This window comes from Physella acuta, unplaced genomic scaffold, assembly GCF_028476545.2.
Source record: "Physella acuta isolate Inbredline_101_S28 unplaced genomic scaffold, ASM2847654v3 ptg002051l, whole genome shotgun sequence".
Taxonomy (NCBI): Eukaryota; Metazoa; Mollusca; class Gastropoda; family Physidae; genus Physella; species Physella acuta.
The window spans coordinates 144,174-165,573 of record NW_026733554.1 but is presented as its reverse complement, the minus strand read 5'-3'; the positions used below and the strand labels follow the sequence as shown (position 1 = coordinate 165,573).

Genomic DNA, 21,400 nt, shown 5'->3' with positions numbered 1-21,400 from the left:
TGAATATAAATAGCTTAAAGCCTTAAGACTCTAAGCATAGTGGACATTTCTATGGCCTGTCTGGCTTTATGCCGTAGGAATATTTATACTGCAAATTTTCCGTGTTTTTCCGAAGACTTCAGCGTTTTATACTCCATTACCCTTGTGTATTTTACACCCCCCATACCTTTGTGTATATTCTACACCCCCATAGCCTTGTGTATCCTACACCCCCATACCTGTATATTCTACACCCCCGCACACCTGTTGTTTCACTCACCCTGTAATATTTTCTTGCTCTCTACAGAACCATGTCACCGGCACCACCGTACCCGCCCCCACCATACCAGCCCCCACCCCCTCCCCCTCCAGCCAAGCCATGTACCTGCAGAAATTGCTGGAGAGCAGTGAGGCGGTCAAGGCCGGCAACTTCAGGTAAGTTTTTATTTTAATCATTTTTTTTTAAATACAACACATTGACCAAATGAGTGTCTATGTGTTGAAGGGGGGGGGGGGGGGCTCAATTTTGACACATTTATAATATTAAAAAAAATAATTTCAGAATAATTTCCAAAATTAATGTACAAATACCTAGTTTTCACCTTAATTTTCATAAAATGTGTTATAAAAACTATGACAAGAGGGAGATATAGAATAAGATAGAGCGATCATTGTATCGGGGGACGGCGTGGTTTAGAAGTAGAGCGCTAGACTGCTAACCCGAAAGTCTCGGGTTCGAATCTGTAGAGCTTTCGTGAGTCAATCCAGCTGTGATGGGTAACTGACTCCGTTAGGGAAACAAAGACGGCTGGGCATAGTGCTGACCAAAAGTATCCCCTCGTATTCCGTGGTCACTGAAAACAGATGAACTCTACTTCATCTGTCCCACGTGTCTAGGGCACAAACGGGAAAAGATGATGACTCGGTTAGCTGGTATGCGACAACTGTTTACAAATCTTGCTAAACAAGACAAGTTACTCACGGGCAGATTAAAAAACCGGATCGTGTAGATTTTAATATGCAGTAATTTTAGCGCCATTGCAAACGTTGGGGCAGAAAACAGAGCGTAGTTGAGCATTGAACGTCCAATGGACTCGAACCCAAACTAAACCGGTCCCCGTGTTTCCACCATCCCAGACGAGCCATCCAGCTGTACACCGACGCCATCGAGCTGGACCCCGAGAACCACATCCTCTACACCAACAGGTCGGCCGCACACCTGAAGAACGGCCAGGTGGATAAGTCTTTGGAGGACGCCATCAAGGCCAGGACCATCTGTCCGAAGTGGGGCAAGGTAGGTCATACCTGTTACTTGTTTCATCGTTAGGTTGTACCTGTTACCTGTTTCATTGTTAGGTTGTACCTGTTACCTATTTCATCGTTAAGTTGTAAGTGTTACCTCTACTACACCAAGAAAATCTCACATATTACCAATTACAATTTGCCTGTATCTATTGCATGTTGCGTTTTACCTATTACATTGTTAAGTTGTACCTGTTACATATATTACACCAGATGTGTTACCTAGTACATCGCTTAGTTGAATGTATTGGTTACAGCATATCTCTTTAATTTCCTATCTTACGCCTAAACATAAATCCTAAGACCTTAGCTTCTAATCCCAAATCCCCACTTTAACCTAAGGCAATTGAGCTCTACGTATGGTGTGTGGATATCAAGCAATATATCTGTTATTGTGATAGATGGCAGCAATATATATGGTATTGTGATATATATCAAATAATATATCTGGTATTGTGATAGATAGCAGCAATATATCTGGCATTGTGATAGATAGCAGCAATATATCTGGTATCGCGATAGATATATACCGGCAATACGTCTTGTTTTGTTATTGATAGCAGCAATATATCAGGTATCGGTAAACTTATCATCGGTACCCTTCTCTGGTATTGTGATAGTATTGTGATAGATTTTTATGTAACAAAAAAAAATGCACCAGTGTTTTTATTTTCATCTATATCAGGGGTCTCCAAACTTTTCAGTCCGAGGGCCGCATTAACTATCAAATTTCAGTTCAGTGGCCAGTTTCTTGCAGACATGTCTTTGATTTTTCTGAGCAAAGTTCCTCATCATCACCAACAAACGATTTTTCCTTGGACAAAACATTTCCGCGGGCCGGATGAGAGGACTTTGCGGGCCGCATTCGGCCCGCGGGTCGTAGTTTGGAGATCCCCTGATCTATATCAAAGCCCCTTTTTTCTGAAGATGTTACTTTTTTTGCTCATACCACCTCCCATTCCGGTTTGCATCAATATCCAAAAATAATTCTTCCTCTTGTTTGTCCAATGATTAAAATACGTCCTGAGTTTACTCGATAATCATCACAACATCATAGCGATACAGTTTTCTCTAATCTTTTTTAACGTACCCTCCGACCTTGACATTGACTGATCTCGCTCGTTACTTTCCCTCCTCCTCTGCACAACACAGGGGCGCTTAACTCTCGTCCACACCCGCCCTTTATTTATCCTTACCTCCCCTGCTGTTTATCCATCGCCGATAACCGATCGAATGCAGCCCGAAATCCCGTTCAATGTCTGTCACAATCGCCGGAGTGGCGCTGTCAAAACTCGGGCCGTAACTCTGTGATCTCCGCAACACTGACACCATACGGCCGATAGATTAATCATCGTTGGTAAACACGGGAGGGACCTCCGCCATATCCGGTGAAGGGTGGACTGGTGTATCCAAGTTAACACGCCCCCCCCCCCCTTTACACTAAACCGGTGAGGACCCTGTTCTTATCGCTGAGACAATGCGAGATACGGTGTTTGTTACATTAGTTGCCGAAATATTTAGACAGGCCTAGAGGTTGTTGTACTTTCTGCGCTTGAATCGTTGCTGTCATATATGTAAATATGAACAGAATAACTTTAAAACATTGTTCACATAGTATCGGGTATACGGGTGGTCGGGCGGTAGGTAGCTCGACCCGAAAGTCTCGAGTTCGAATCTGGAACTGGAGTCTGCAGCTCGTCCCTGAGTTCACCCAGCTCTGTTGGGTACCTGTATTATGTTAGGGAAAGTAAAAGCGAATGGGCATAATGCTGACTATACTTTCCCCTCATAAGTCGTGGTCAAGAAACAGATGGACTCTACTTCATCTGTCCGATGGATTTCCGGGTCCGAACGAACTTTGTAGAGCTTAGTCGTATAACATGCAATAGGGCTGGTAAGTAGGTCACCAACCAGTTATATGGCTCAGGCAGGTTTTAATATTGAGCCGTTGAACTGGTTAATGACCTACTTACCAGCCCTATTGCTAATCACGTCTTCATTATCGTATGCGTGGTCAAGAAACATATGAACTTCTACATCATCTGCTCAACGGATATCTGAAAAGGGAACTTCGTAGAGCTTAGTCGTAGAACATTCGATCGCTAACCCTGAGACAAGACTCGATATCTGTTCTCGATCTCCGTATAACGCCGCTGAGTCAACTCAGCTCTAATTATAGCCGGGCAGAAAACAAAAACAGCAGATTAGACACAAACCCTTTAAATGTCGAGATGAACTCTACTTCATCTGCTATTTGCACATACAATAACCTCATACAGAACATTTATTAAATATATCTCGGGGTTAGGCAAACGTAGGCTATTATTCCTGACCATCGCTAGTTAGAACTGCACGCTAAAGCTAAAGGACTTGTTGAATCTAAAAAAATTCCTGTGCATCATGTACGAAAGAACTCTTCCAATTAATCGGGTAGCTTCGTTGACAGTGGTAAAATTGACATGGTTAGAGTTTGGAAATTAGCTAGTAGACTCTATATTTGAGTTAGGGGCCGTCCGTAAATTAAATCTCGCACATTTTCTTTTTTTTTTCGTCTTTTCTAAATCCCTTCTTAAATTCACGCTTCGTCACAAAATGTCACACCTCCTACATGACGTCACAAAGACCCACCAACACCCCTTCTCCACTACACGATCTCTTCATAACTTTTTTTTCCGCCTCTTTTAAACAAAGAGTTACAAAACATGTTACGGAATCTATCTAATCCCTCTTCCATCTACTACGCGTAGTAGATCATAACTAAAGCCCGAAGCCCACTCCCTTTGAGGTTTACGTATACCGACACCCCTTACTAATTTATCATAATCCCCATTTATATAAAAAAGCCCATTTCAGTAGCTTTATTAAAAAGAAATACCACAACGACTCTACGCCCCTTATTTAAAAAACGAAAATCTAACTTTCGAAAAATTACAATTAACCCTCCTGCAACGGAACACGCACGATGCGAGTAATTTCGTTTAACCCTTCTGTCACCGGTGTGTCACCCGTGTGCACAATTTAACTGCCCCGTTTTAACCCCTCCCGAAATCGCAACGTGGAAGGGATTGCATGCCTCACTCTACAAAGCTCGGTCATTGGTTGAACACAACAAAAATTTTTTTTTAAACCCAGGCGACTCGGAGAACGTCGAACACAACTTCTCGCCTCGTCCTGTTTGTTTTCACGAGGGAAGCCAAAGCCTGGACTGGCCGTGGTCAAACAAAGGTTCCTGCTCTCGCGTTGACTTAGTTTCATCTTCTTTCTGATGCGTAATTACCTGAGATTTTGGTTCGTGTAGATAAAATTTACAGACTCAAATGAAAATGTTTTGCGTAACTCGATGTTTGGATCTATTGACTTCGTTGATGTAAATTGTCATAAGCGCTTGACACAATGTCAGCTGTTTAAATTTATTTTTATTGTATGTGATCTTCTTTGTGATTGTTGTTAATGTTGGACGGGATTTCCCCCAAAACAATTAAACATTACTTGTCACCGTGTTATACGCCATATAACTCGTTGAATCCTATTTCCGCCTGCTTTTCTGTTTGGATTTGTTTGTCCAAGAATAAACTACAAGGCAGCAGTTGTTTGATTTTGGAGTTGTCTCTCCTAGATGGGTTGCTGTCGCCAGTTATCGGTCTTTATCTGCTCCGGGGTTCGAACTCGGGACTTTTCGGTTTAGCAGCCATGAGCTTACCGGCCCGACCCCTACGACCTTGTGACCTTGTTAACTATTTTTTAAATATTAAGAATGATAGAAAAAACATTAAACATTAAGAATGATAGAAGCATTAAATATAATGAATGATAGAAACATTAAATATAAAGAGTGATAGAAACAGAGGCAGATACACACATATACACACACACATATATGCATATGTATGTGTACACATAGGTGAGGCAGAATCGAATATCCGCAAAGAAACTCTAAAGCTACACTGCTGTCCTTGTGTTTATAAATTCACTTTCCTCACCAATATAAGCCACGATCTCCTAAAATAGATTTTTTTTTAAATATCGGTTTCATAATATTGTCTTCTTGCTTCTATGCCACCCTGTTTATTCGGACGAATGGGAGTCGGCATTATGCGACTGTTTATACCAAACAGGATTTAACTTTTAAACTTTCATAATTTATCAAACACGCGAAATATGGGACCCAGGGAAAACCCTGAAACCCGACGGCGGAAAAAAAATTGTCGTTCTTGTTGAGCTATTGGAATGTTTACGTGTGACCCTTAACCCCAGCCGTCAAAATATTGAATCGGAAGTAGCCGGCCTTTCGGGATAGGGGCCCTAACTCTGCATTGCCATTATGGTGTCTGGTGTGTTTGTAGTGGGAAAATAAATTTAACGCGTTTGGTTCAGCCTATGCACTGTTTATAAAGCTTGCATTTAAATAAAATTAATTACAACCGTGTAGTAATATATTTTCTTCAGGTGGAAGTTTTATTTTTTTTGATGTACATCATTGAAAATGTGTAGTCTTGGGAAATACAAATTATATACACCTTGCTTTAGGGATACTCTAAGCTTTTCAAAATAATTGAACCTTTCTCTTTAAACTAATTTTTTTTAAAAACTACGCAATAAAACAACGGATAGACTTGATATTAGCTCACAGTACACAATAAGTAATCCTTTTCCGCTTGCAGTGCCCATTTTTTGTGTCTTAAGATATTAACCCTAACGCTATTAAAATCAAATAACAAACCCTTTGGAAAAATGGCTCTCCTAATTTTTATTTCTCTCGAATCTCGTTGTCCAATCGTTACAACTAAACCTTTACACCCTACTTAAAACCTCCTATGAAATTAAGGTGAAGAAGTTGATTTCGACAAGGTACGATAACTCACTTTATTTATCTGTTTCCATGACAACGTAGTCGTACTACGCCCCGTGTCCCTATATTTATGTGAAGACCTACGGCGCTTGTGGTGACGACGACGTCACAGATTTTAGCCGTCTGTGTTCATGTTAATATGGTAGAACTGGAAGAGGGTGGGAGGCTGGGTTTTTTTTTAGTTTTCGTTTCTTAACTGACCACACAAATAAGTCTTTACTTATCACACGACCCAGTGGGTCTTAGATGACCACACGACTCGATAAGTCTTAGTTGACCACACCAATCAGGCAGTCCTCGCTTACCATACGACCTGTGAGTTTTAGCTGACCACAACACCCAGTTTGTATTAGCTGACCAATCAGGCAGTCCTAGCTGACCGCAAGACCCAGTTGGTATTAGCTGACCACACAAACCAGTCAGTCCTCGCTCACCACCCCACCCCGTGGGTTCTCGTTAAGTACACATTTCTCTGGTTGCTGATTGCGGATTAGCGCACATGTTGCCATAGATACGGAGACCATATTTTTTCACGTAAAGTCTTTTTATTACTTTCCCGTATATACGAAGTATAGAGAAAGTATTGTAATCGTGCAAAAAAAAATCGAAATTTTTGCAAATCTCGACGTTTTACATCTCACTGATACGGAAAAACATAATTTTGCAATCTTGTCCGTATGTCTGTGTGTCTGTCTGTGTGTGTGTGTGTGTGTGTCCGTGTGTAAACACGATAACTTGAGTACCGTTACAGCTAGATTGATGAAATTTCATATGTAAGTATTTTATCAAAATCGTAGATCCGTATCAACTTTTGAGCGATTTCCGATAACCGGAAGTGGTACTTTTTCTACTTTGAATTTTTCAAAAGCCTATAACTTGAGTACTATTTTAGATAGATAAATGAAATTTGATATGTAAGTAAAAAGATCTAATTCTCTACCTTCTGTCAAATTTTGAGTAATTTCCGTTGACCGGAAGTACTTATTTACGCTATTTCCGGTTTCTCAAAAAACGCATGTAAATTTATAAAGTACTAATAATATTGCGCACTATTATGCACATCTTTTTTTAGCGTTCACTTGGTGTGCATTTCTTTTTTCTACGAGATTATATTCTATGTTAAAAAATTTGAGTATTTAAAATGGATTAAAAATCATGTCTAGAAGTCTATATCCCGAGTTGCCATCCCCCGTAGTGTTATATTAGAATATCCGAGAAAGTTTAGGGAAGATCACTCCCGGTTTATTTCTGTACTTTGGTGGTTTGTCCATTTGATATGTTCATGTAACTGTAATATGGGAGCTATTTGGATTACACTATGGGGCCTTAATACCGAGTATTAGACCTTTGGGAATCTTTAACTGCAAGTTACTTAATAATGGATGTATGTTGGCAGTTGTTTGTAATATATATATATATATATATATATATATATATATATTTATATATATATATATATATATATATATATATATATATATATATATATATATATATAACCCATAACGTCAGTTTGGTACCTCTTAAAGGTAAAAATTAAAGTAAGTGCTAGATAACAGACATAGACGTGGTTATTCAAAGCCAAAGTAAATACCGCCTTGCTTGCGCTACGTGATCTAACTAACTGAGGCGTAATGTAACATATTGTACACTATTCCACTCTTGTAATAATACGGTTTGTTAATTTGACGTCTGTTGACTAGTAAAGTCCTATAAATCTGGTAAATTTATTCAAAACTAGAGTGAATGTCCTTGTACATAACCGGAATGTTGTTGTGCTTTTACCACCACACTATAAATTAACCAACGTTAAAAAATGTTTAATAATTTTATATGAAGTTTTTCTTTCTCGAAAGTGACCCTCGCAGCAAGGGTCTATCTTGTTTTACTGATCCCCCCCCCCCCACCCCAAAGAAAACGTAAGCTATGGTCTCTACATTTTAGAAATAAAGACATGTAAGCCTACACATCACAATACAAAGGGCACCACTTACTATTACAATAATACTCTGCAATATAAAACATAGTATAGGGGAGATAACCGGATAAATTATATACAATACTTTTTGTTCAGGAGTTACGGTATATAATTCTATCCGAACAAAACGAGTGTGTTGTATATTTTAAACATTAAAAAATTTAAAATAAAAATTGAAATCAGAATAACTATTGAAAACATAATAATTATGTATGTGATAACAAATTTTGAAGTTAACCTCATTAAATTAAAAATACTTTTTTCGTCAAAGGTAAAGTATGGACGGGAACTGCAATTACTGTACTTCTTTTTAGTGGTTACCTCCCTTGTATTAGAGTATTTAAAAACTAGGGTCTACAAAATGTTCGATGAATGATAATACTTGAAAAGTTTCTTCCAGGCATCTCCCTATAGAAAATATGCTTTTAACAGTGTCCGCCCCCTCCCCTAAAATTGTAGTCCGCCCCCCTCTCCGCCCTCTCCCCCCCCCCCCCCCATACCCCGAAAATTTAAAGTGCAAGAGGAAAAAGTCTTGAAGAAACACTGATTACTTGTGTATGGGGGATGGTCAGATATTTACGGAACAAACATTACCTAGAGACACAATTAAGGTGTTTACTTAATAATAGCGTCCGACTATGGACTCTTCCAAAAATAGGGGTGTTAGGTTCTCAGTAGTATTGTTAAATTAGGTTACGTCCAGAAATTCTGGTAGGGCTTGCGATAGGATTTGGCTGAAGGGTTAGGGTTAGCAATCTTATGGGCATATTATATCAGTTTACAGTTTGCTACCAGTATCTTAACAGACCTTTCTAAAAGAAATGGCATTCGTTGTGGCATTATTGGACTCTGGTTCTTCATAAACGCCTAATCGATGAAGCTATACGACGGAGGGGGGGGAAACCTTAAAAAGTTGATTCAGACTCGGGTACGGAAAACTTACGACTTCAGCTTGTATTTGTTAATTAAAGATGTTTTTTTTTAATTCTACTCAATTCTTAACCTGAATAGCAATTTTAAATTTGAAGAAAGCAGTAGATATTTAGTCATTAGGGCCTACGCTAGAATATCCCTCTTTTCAATATTTAGAATAGTATAATTAAAGAGTTATGTAGTAGTAAAACCTATTGTGTTGTCTGTTGAGGGGGAGGGGGGAGTTACAGTTAAGGGCGATAACTTATATTCCCGTTACTTTTTATGCTATCAAACTTAATCAAAGTGATCGAAACATTTTCATCAAGTATGTCAGTTACACGTGTATAGAAGAGGGGTACATCGATGATGAATGAATTTACAATTTTCATGAGTTACTTTTTCCCAAATTATATATTTTTAAAAGTCTACACAATTTTTGTTTGCTCTTATATTCACGAATTTATTACCCCCGTCGTAAATAACGCGCGTCAGGGGACAGTACTGTCACAAGCTTCCGTCAAGAGTTATTCACCCTAACCAAGCGCAGACAATTCACGATCAAGCTCAAATATGAACAGGTTGACATTGTTTGGCTCAGACATTAATAACTTATAACTCAACTACTCTAGCAGCCCTCGCCTGTCATCTCGTGCGCTCTCCGGGGTCTCGTGCGTTATAAACGGAGAATTTGCGACCCTCTTCATACATTTTCAACCTTTCTCTCAACATTTTTTCTCTACCCCGGGCCTTAATTTGCTTCAGTAATGCGAGGCGCAGACCGAGAGTATGAGTACAACTACCCTTTGCTCTTATCCCTCTCTGGATTTTTTTTATGGGTTTTATTTTTTTTTTCATTCACTAACAGAGATTAGTGTTGGACATTCTAAGTCTCCAAAGCCTCTACAATCGTCAAATGTGTTTATCATATTTCGTTCAAATAAAAAATTTCGTTTGTTATGGGGTGGGGGGCGCATTTACATATTTCTAAGATAAGACACTGTTTCGATCTAATGCTAAGCATTTACCACTTTAATCCAATCAATTAATACATTCTTTTTTTTTTATTTCATTGTATTAACATACCCTGTCTACCCCCCGTCCCCACACACATCTATTATACTTCTTTCGAAAAATGTTTTATTTAATATCTCTTTAATGCAAACAAATGCTTGCAACTCTTTTCCCCCCACCCCCCACCCCCAACCGTCTTAGGCAAACTCAACATTTAAAGCCAGCATTACCCGTTTATTACCTGTGAAATGACATCATAATGCGAGCAGTACCCATTAATTGTTACTTGTGGAATGACATCATACTCAACATTAAAGCCAACAGTACCCATTAATTATTACCTGTGGAATGACATCATTAAAGCCAGCAGTAGGCCTACCCATTAATTATTACCTGCGGAATGACATCAAACTCAACATTAAAGCCAGCAGTACCCATTAATTGTTACCTGCGGAATGACATCATTAAAGCCAGCAGTACCCATTAATTATTACCTGCGGAATGACATCAAACTCAACATTAAAGCCAGCAGTACCCATTAATTATTACCTGTGGAATGACATCATTAAGCCAGCAGTACCCATTAATTATTACCTGCGGAATGACATCAAACTCAACATTAAAGCCAGCAGTACCCATTAATTATTACCTGCGGAATGACATCATTAAAGCCAGCAGTACCCATTAATTATTACCTGCGGAATGACATCATTAAAGCCAGCAGTACCCATTAATTGTTACCTGCGGAATGACATCATTAAAGCCAGCAGTACCCATTAATTATTACCTGCGGAATGACATCAAACTCAACATTAAAGCCAGCAGTACCCATTAATTATTACCTGCGGAATGACATCATTAAAGCCAGCAGTACCCATTAATTATTACCTGCGGAATGACATCAAACTCAACATTAAAGCCAGCAGTACCCATTAATTATTACCTGCGGAATGACATCATTAAAGCCAGCAGTACCCATTAATTATTACCTGCGGAATGACATCATTAAAGCCAGCAGTACCCATTAATTATTACCTGTGGAATGACATCATTAAGCCAGCAGTACCCATTAATTATTACCTGCGGAATGACATCATTAAAGCCAGCAGTACCCATTAATTATTACCTGTGGAATGACATCATTAAGCCAGCAGTACCCATTAATTGTTACCTGCGGAATGACATCATTAAGCCAGCAGTACCCATTAATTATTACCTGTGGAATGACATCAGCTCCTCCACCGTCGTCTAAATATTTCTTTGTTCTTACCCACCACCACTCGTGTCACCCATCTGCCGTCTGCTCGTGTCAAACTCTCCGGCCAAGGCTAGACGGAACGCGACAAGATGCCGTCTGGCCGCCGTGCAACAGCCCCCCGTCCCGTCACCACTCGCCAGCCCGCTCGCCGTGTGATGAGAGTCGTTGAAACGCGCGCGATACGAATCCGTACGGCTGGTTGGTTATCTAAGCGGATGATTAAAAACACTAGCACACGACGAGGGCTTGTAAGTTACGTTACTTCTGTGTGGTTTACGTCAATGGATTTTTTTTCATTCAACGTTTTGCTGTGATTTTCTTTTGGTGAATACTTGGAATCAATTCTGATGGATTAATGTGTTGGATTCGTGTAAGAGATTTCTGGATCAGCAGTGATTAGGTGAACTATTTCGTGCGTTGTTCTCAGGCGCTAATCGTGGTTTAATTAGTTTCTTATAGATAAGATAGCGTCAGATTTTATATTCATTGTTTGGTTATGTGGTCGAGTTAAGACCTAGATCTAGATAGTAGATAATGCATACAATGCATGATGTCATTGTTTTTTTTTCTCCTTAAGATTTCTACGTGTACTTTAGTGCATGTTACAAGATTATGTTAATCCCTGCCTAGATGTACATATCGACTTTTTATTGTAGATAAAAACACAACGTGCACTTAGCCTTCTTATTGATTCATCTAATTAATTACTAATTATACTTCAATTTCAAAACGGAACCTTATCTATTAGCGATTAAATTACATCTAATATGTAATGCTAGGCAGTCATTTTGTAAAAAAAAAAAAAAAAAAAAAAGCAATTTTAAATTTTCTTAAGTAGAATCCGTTTGTGTCGAAAAATATCTACGGAGATAAAATGAAAGTTTCAGATTATAAATGTTTAGAACTCTTAAACAAATATTATTTGAACATTCCCTGCTATGTTTTTTTTTTGCATTAATCACACTGACCATATTGTCACACTGACCATACTTTCACACTGACCATACTTTCACACCCACTATACTGTCACACTGACCATACTGTCACACTGACCATACTTTCACACCCACTATACTGTCACACTGACCATACTGTCACACTGACCATACTTTCACACCCACTATACTGTCACACTGACCATACTGTCACACTGACCATACTTTCACACCCACTATACTGTCACACTGACCATACTGTCACACTGACCATACTTTCACACTGACCATACTGTCACACTGACCATACTTTCACACTGACCATACTTTCACACTGACCATACTGTCATACTGACCTTACTTTCACACTGACCATACTGTCACACTGACCATACTTTCACACTGACCATACTTTCACACTGACCATACTGTCACACTGACCTTACTTTCACACTGACCATACTGTCACACTGACCATACTGTCACACTGACCATACTTTCACTATTACCATACTTTCACACTGACCATACTGTCACACTGACCTTACTTTCACACTGACCATACTGTCACACTGACCTTACTTTCACACTGACCATACTGTCACACTGACCATACTGTCACACTGACCATACTTTCACTATTACCATACTTTCACACTGACCATACTGTCACACTGACCTTACTTTCACACTGACCATACTGTCACACTGACCATACTGTCACACTGACCATACTGTCACACTGACCTTACTTTCACACTGACCATACTGTCACACTGACCATACTGTCACACTGACCATACTTTCACTATTACCATACTTTCACACTGACCATACTGTCACACTGACCTTACTTTCACACTGACCATACTTTCACACTGACCATACTGTCACACTGACCATACTTTCACACTGACCTTACTGTCACACTGACCTTACTTTCACACTGACCTTACTTTCACACTGACCATACTTTCACACTGACCATACTGTCACACTGACCATACTTTCACACTGACCTTACTGTCACACTGACCTTACTTTCACACTGACTATACTTTCACACTGACCATACTGTCACACTGACCATACTGTCACACTGACTATACTTTCACACTGACCATACTGTCACACTGACCATACTTTCACACTGACCATACTTTCACACTGACCATACTTTCACACTGACCATACTGTCACACTGACCATACTGTCACACAGACCATACTGTCACACTGACCATACTGTCACACAGACCATACTGTCACACTGACCATATTATTACACTGGCCATACTTTCACACTGACCATACTGTCACACTGACCATACTAGATCTAGTAAAGAAAAAGAGGATATAATAGTCCCTGCACTAGCACCTGAAGTAAAGTTTCTGTTTGTATCCCATAGTTCACCAGAAATACAATTTCTCTCGTACACAACATCAAGCCCCGCTTGACTTACTTTCGTCGTTCCGGTTCATTAGACACAGTACACGCACTGCTCGCTACGCTCTATTGCCTCGGATAGTCGTTACGGCTCATGTGGTTCCAGATCTATCAGTGATCCTCAAAACCTCTTCTGCCTACTCCTGCTTACCCATGAACCCGATACATAATCTTTTAATTTGACAATCAATCACATACAATGTTTATACTGCTAAAATATTTCACTTTTTTAAATTAATACATTTTTCAAAGCCATATTTTCTACAGCAACGTGGTTTCACTTAGGTTAAGAAAATCGAGCCCAAAATATGTCCCTAAATCGACCCTAGTACTAATGCTAACCTTCTACGGTTTTAGAAGACTGAGTCTTGTTAACTTTGACATAGACGTCAGATAATATTTGATTGTTGGAGTATAGAAATACAGATATATAATCACATACTTATCATTTCGTTTTCACGTTTTTGCATACTTAACATTGCACTTTCTCATCAAGCATGAAATGAAACGGAAACTTTCAAAGAAATTATCAACAATTTAATATTGTCGTCGCTAATCACAACAGTTACCCCCTTTTTTTCTATCTCTACCCACTGCCTTTTCTCTAAACCTAACTATATTAAGAGAAAAATGGAATCGCTTTACGATCCTGGGCTTAATATAAAGTATCCTATCCTGAATGCGTTTATTACTAAATCCAGTGTAAGACTTTAAAGTATGTCTTTAGATTTTGTTTTACAAATGCGCGTGCTATTTGGCGCCACCCTGTGAACGACCTGCCGCCCCCCCCCCCCTAACCCCGTGATTGACGGGTCCATGAAACTAACTGGCTTGGAGGTACTGTTGTACCGTGGTTACCAACATTCAGTCTTGTCGGAGAAAAAAAATCGTATAGTAGGTAGTATCGAGAGCGGCATCTTGCGTCAGGTTTTGCTTACCTCCTTGAGTAAGTCCTTTAGAGCTTTAGGTAGTTAATAGAGCTCTAGGGCGAGGTGAGAGCTTATGTGTGTGTGTGTGTGCGCGTGTGTGTGTGTGTGTGTGAAATACAAAAAAAAAATTTAATAAAGTTAACGATATCAAGATTTCGAAATGAAAAATATCAAACGGTTTTGAAATTTAAAAAACTTAAAAGTAGTCTGGAAATAGTTTTCACATTTAAGTGCCTGATAGTTTAGAAGTCGTTTTCAACAATAATACAAAAGGTTTTTTTTTTATTTTGTTTATTTTAACGATCGTGGTTTTTAAAAAAAAAACATTGTTTATAGACATTTAGTTGTTTTTTGCTATTTTTTCTTTAATAGACCTATATCAAATGTTTTAATTTTACAAATGTCAAAGCAATATTACAGTAATTACAGTCTTAGTGAAAAAAGATGCTTTAAAAACTATTATAACATCGAACAATGGCAAGAATTCACTATACGGATGTTTGTTTGAATAAAAAGTTGGGGTAGAGATTATCCGGATAGGTCTCGCGATGATCTGCAAGTCCACAGCGCAGAATACAATGGCAGCTTCCTGTTTGAGAGGGGGGCGGGGTCCTGAATTGACTTAAAGTGAACAGGGACTGTTTGATCGCAGTGACTCGTATGCCGGGCCTCGTGATGAACGTGTGTGTTTGTGTAGTAACGGAGGGGGGGGGGGGGCGCACGGCTGTTAATTTCAAACAATGTGTCATCACCCCCCCCCCCCCCCGGGAACTTATCCGCGTCTTTCTAAACTAGGATACTTTTAAAATATCTCTGAATCAAGACAATTATCAATTATAGCTTACCATTTCTAATCCTGGAGCCTAGTTAAATATTACATTTCTGACGAAGACCTCCTACCGCGTCTTCTAAGCTTCCACACCATCTTTTCACCCCCCCCCCCTCCCTTTCCCCAATCATACCTCCCGCTAGTGTCTCTGGTATTTCTCATATGTTCTTGTCACGAACCACAACCCATGCTGCTCTCATATCGAGCTTTACTGAGTGTCATTCGATTGGTTTTCGGCCGAGTCTTAAAACATCAAGTTCGATATAGATTTTCGATTGCTCTATGCTTAGCGTTTTTTTTAAAGAAAAAGAATGTATTACAAGTCGTCGACGAATCGATTTTTGAACATTTGTTTTTTTAATGTCATACTAGAAAAAAACCGCTGGAACTTAACTGGCAAAGTCAAACTCGCTAAGTCACGAAATGTACACGTTTGATGCACAACCAAACAATCATACATGTAAAAACTTAATTTATAATCCTACAATCGTAGATGTAAAAGCTTAATTTACAATCCCACAATTACACATGTAAAAGCCTGACTGACAATCATACACGTAAAAGCTTAATTTACAATCTTACAATCATACATCTAAAAGCTTAATTTACAATCCTACAATCATACATGTAAAAGCTTAATTTACAATCTTACAATCATACATCTAAAAGCTTAATTTACAATCCTACAATCATACATGTAAAAGCTTAATTTACAATCTTACAATAATCCATTAAAAGCTTAATTGACAATCCTACACGTAAAAACTTAATTTACAATCTCACAATCCTACATGTACAAACTTAATTGACAATCCTACAATCACATATGTGAAAACCAGCGAATAAGCCTCAGTATTCTATAATTAGATCGACGCCCTAACACATGGTTTAAAAAAAAAACTCAACAAACGACGCATAGTTTTTAAAAATCTTGTAATTCCTCGGTGACAAAATAATCCTCGTTATGCCATAGTGTTAACTTTTACCTGGTTTAGGGATTAGACTAGAGTTAAATGTGTGCTTAACATTAGTTTGTGGTTTTCAGCTTAGATTAATACCCGTAAAGCTACATCAAGACTTTGTATCTTGTAGGGCTACAATACCAGTACCAAAATCTAGTTGTCGGCTCCTACATCAGACAGCTAGAAGATAAAACCCATCTCTTAACAATTAACTGGACAACCTCTAGAGTTGGTCAAGTTTAGCTTTCTAAACAAATTACCTGGACAACCTTTAGCCTTGGTCAAGTCAAGTTCCCTGAACCTATTAACTGGACAACATTTAACCTTGGTCAAGTTAAAGTTCCCTAAACCTATTTACTGGACAACCTTTAACCTTGGTCAAACTTAAGTTCCCTGAACCTATTAACTGGACCACATCTAGCTAGCCTTGTCCACTCGGTCCCCCACACCAACCAGCCTTGCTCTAATATCTGACCAAAACCATCTAGCCGTAACTCACCTGGCGTTGTATTGACACAAGCCCGGCCGTAAACCACGTGACCACCTGGTTTACCTGTGTACACGTCCTTTGATTACGTCACCAACGTCGTACAACGAATTCTTAATCCTTTACGACACCCGGATGTTTAACGGATTCACTCGTTGAGCGACCTCGTCACGATTTTTTTAGAACGTTCAACTCTCTGAATAAATTACAGTTTTACTCGCGGTAGAATCAGGAACCTTGTCACGTGGTGCGCAGTTAAACACCGAGCGTCTGCTCGAGTGGGGAAACTAAAGAGCACGAGCAGAGGTCATTGACCTTGGAAATAATAATTACTCCCGTGGCTTAATTTAGTTAGCACATTTTCAAAGTAAAATAATTTATATTTAAGTTTAGGGCCTTGTTAAATGAAATGTAAAAGAACGTTTGATTTTTATCCTTCGATAAGTCTTGTAATGTAATAGTCTTTGTTTACATATTAAAAGATAGTTATATTTTTAAACAATAAAATTACGTTGATTTTAATTTACATATGTAGTTTTGAAAGAAATAAAGACGTAAATTTTTATATCATGTGCCATGTACGTTAAAATTTATTTTTATAAACGAATGTGTCTGCCCTTCCCTCGACGCTTTTAAAAGCCGATATCTCTTTATAAAAGGGGCTTTCCAGTTGTTTAAGAGTTTCCGCTCCTTGCAAATGTCTGAACAAGATTGAAAAGGTCTGCGTGGATGTAGCGAAACGGTGGCTTTCTGCACCTTTTAACGAAAAAGTACCTGTATTGTGAACAGTTTTTCTCCAATCTATTCTTTTGACACATTCTCTCCCCACCCCTACTCTTACTACCCCCCCTTACACCCTCCACACACACACACACACCCACATACACTAGTCAAAAGAGTTTTTTTCTGACCTCGGTAACTTTTAATCCTGGAGTGTAGCGGCCATGTTGGGTCTGTTTAACCGATTTGAGTAGTTGCATCAAAGCTGTAAATCCCCGCACGAGACATGTGTCAATCGCAAGGGCCTTGATTCATCAAGGCAACCGCCATTTTTTTTTGTTGTCATTATGACATCCCGCTTCTGTGTTGGTCAAGTTTGACAGTATTTTGTTAAATGGAGTTTCTTTCAGGCATCTTTTCGGGGGTAGCCCCCTTCTCCGAACGAAATGTAATTTATATAGAAAACATATTTTTACCATTGTCTTCCCTCCACCCCCACCCACGGAAAATTTAGTCCGCCCCCCCAGCGGCGTCGCTAGGTCGGGTGTCACCTGGTGCGGCACCTCTGTTTAACCGATTTGAGCAGTTGCATCAGAGCTGTAGTCTCCGCACCTGACAGGTGTCAATCATTGCGGAAAACACCAGGGCCTTGATTCATCATCTAGGCAACCGCCATTTTTATTAGGCACTGTAACACTTGCCACTTTCCGCCTCTGTGTTGGTCATGGTTGAAAGTATTTGGGCGAATGGACTAGTTCAAAGGTTTCCAAACTGGGTGATGCATCTCCTTACGAGTGCGCGCATAAGTGTAGTGTTAGGGAAGGCGAGAAAAAAATCACAGAAACGTATCATCTATATCGCTAAAAATTATCATCTTTTTTCCATAACACATTGGCCAGATAAAGTATAGTTCATAAGTTTCAATGACCAAGGCATTCGAGCGAATAGAGATGGGTGGAATCAGAGACGTCCTACAGCCTTGAGCCCAGGATCCGAACTCGAGACTTTCGGGTTAGCAGTCAGAAGCTCTACCATTCGACCACGCCGTCCCACTAAAAAAAAATTATACAGCTATGTAAATATAAAAACGTGTATAGTAAAAATGTTGTAGAGGGGGTGGAAGCAGGCGTTGTAACTGAAATAGCAATATAAACAGAAAGTAACGTCTGAAGGGCGAAGGCGATTTGTTGCCGCGTAGAATGGTAGGTTCGGATCCCGTTGGTTTTCTGACTGCTCTGTCTTTACTTGGACTATTACCTAGACCTTTGTCAACCATTGGCGTTAAAATATAACTTTCTGTTTATATTGCTAATAAAAAATGTTTGTAACCAGGGACACAGTTAAAAATTATATTTGCAATCCCATCCATAAACCATCTTAGTAAGCTCTTAGTTTTACAAGTGTTCGATCAAGGAACTGTCCGCTCCTTAGACCAACACGGGCTATGTGTTATCTTATAACTATAAACAATTGAAACAAGTAAGGGATGGGGAGGCGCCTAGAATACGAGAGGAGGGGGGGGGGAGGGGCGAAGCTCTAAAACCTTTGTTGTTTTTTGTTTTGTTTTTTCAGAGGAGGCGTTATGGGTTATTTGTTTGACAGCCACTACTCTAAGTTCTGTTCATACAGGGCAAGGGTGCAACGAAAACTACGTTCAAGGGTTGGTGATATAGTGCGGTCGGTGCTAAAACACAATGCACAGAGTGTGCAGTGCCTCCCCTCACCCCAGGAGCAAGTTTACTTCCCTCCCCCCCCCCCTACCACCGTCAACTTCACCCCAGGGCGAAATCGAAAAATATACATTTTAATTAAAATATATAAATAATGCCTTCACCCTTGGAAGTTTCAAGAGCCCCCGCTCCCTGCAGGAGAAAAATATCTGAAAGAAACCCTGATAGAGTGCGACAAGGGACGGTCGGGTGCCAAAACACAATGTACTGGTGGTCGGTGTTGAGCAATTTTCAAAGGTGTAAATCAATATCAATCAAATTATCTCATTAATTATTCCGTCACGCTCTTCGATCACAGAAATCAATTAATTAAAACCCCCAGAGGCTAATTAAAATTGTACAGACTCCGCCTTTATCGATCTATCAAAGAAAAAAAAGTAACTGTTCTTTTGTGTTGTGTTTTATTATATTTTCATCCATAATACATTTCTATTTGAATTTAAAGTAAAAGTCCAAAACTTGCATCGGGTTTATTTATGACGTACCATTCCTTCACCAAAGGCGAATGCTTTGTTTGCAGCCTTATCGTTGTAATTTATCACTAAATTAACCCTCTCGCTTCTATATTTATCACTAAATTAACCCTCTCGCCGCTTTTATTTATTTCCGTAGCTCAACTTTCACACTGTCATCAATCACGTCAGTTGACTGTTGACGCTCAAGTCAGCTAATGAGTTGACTGCTGACTCTCAAGTCAACAGCGGGGCCAAGAGACCCTTATGTGAAAGCCAGAAGATGAAAGGGCTGAGAGGTGTTGGGGGGAGGGGGGAGGTGTAGGGTGCTTGTTTAGCTCGTGATAGGTCTGAGTTAATTAAAAAAAACTTGCCTGGGTAAATTGCGAACTCGCATAAATCATACGGTGCATTGATAGCGTCACTCTAAACCGAGATATTTTATGGTTTTATTTTAAATGCATGTTTTGATTTTTAAAAAAAAAACACACCGAGATTGCCACAATCTGAGTGAAACCGCTTTAGTTCTAGCGTTTTAAATTTGAATAAATGAACTATGTATGTAAATTCTTCTCACTATGTACACAATAACAAACACTTATACATGTGGACCTATTGGTTTTAGTGACCTGGCCAGCTATTCCATGTTCTACATTGTGGGATTAGGGCCAGTTTTAAGCTTAGTTTTGTCGTAAAGTCTATGGTTAGGTTTAGTATACATGGGGTTTAAATCAGTGGTTCTGAACCTTTTAGGAGGTACCGAACCCTACCAGTTTCATAAGCGCATTCACCGAACCCTTCTTTTTTTTCGTCGCCTCCGACAAAACATCCTCAATGATTCGAGTCGGGTGTGTGTCTTGACCTGCGCTACTCACTTAACCCTCGGGGTTCGATTGAACCCCAGGTAAAGAACCACTTATTTTCGACTGTGTGATGTTGGGATGCTGCCGCGACTTAATAAAAAATATACTAACAAGACATTCTTCGTGTGTTTAGTGAATTTGACAGGTTCGACCGCACTATTGAGACATTATATCTGTGATTAGTGACTGTGACAGGTTTGACCTACTTTGTGTGATCAGTGACGGGAACTACTTTCACACCCCCCCCCCTTTAACATTACCATTTGAAGTCATGAAACCCCCCCCCCCCCCCCCATCGTGTACTGACATCACTACATTACGACCTACCAGCTTGATCAAACCGCTTGACTAACTATTTTGTTAATCGGTGTTTTACCTTCTCTACCCATACCTTACCTCCTCTACCCATACTTTACCTTCTCTACCCATACCTTACCTTCTCTACCCATACCTTACCTTCTCTACCCATACCTTACCTTCTCTACCCATACCTTACCTTCTCTACCCATACCTTACCTTCTCTACCCATACCTTACCTTCTCTACCCATACCTTACCTTCTCTACCCATACCTTACCTTCTCTACCCATACCTTACCTGTGTGTCCCAACATAACCTACTAGTCCTTGAGCAATGTACGTATTCCTTGTGTTAAAAACCAAAGATAGAAATGACCATTTGTTTATATTTTTATTTGCGATACTTATGTATCTCTCTGACCTGCAATATTCGAGGTTCCACAAAAAAAAAAAAAAA

The 21,400-nt window shown here is 39.4% G+C and overlaps 1 protein-coding gene across 1 annotated transcript in view; it reads left to right on the top strand.

The window, feature by feature from the left end:
• Positions 1-286: 286 nt before the first annotated feature.
• The window catches only part of LOC131931895 (tetratricopeptide repeat protein 28), a gene marked incomplete at its 5' end in the record, with an annotated part of 72,561 nt that continues 51,447 nt past the window's right edge, over positions 287-21,400 (top strand). Inside the window, 2 exon segments of the mRNA XM_059288724.1 lie at positions 287-414; positions 1,117-1,273. Coding sequence (XP_059144707.1) covers positions 287-414; positions 1,117-1,273 — 285 coding nt within the window.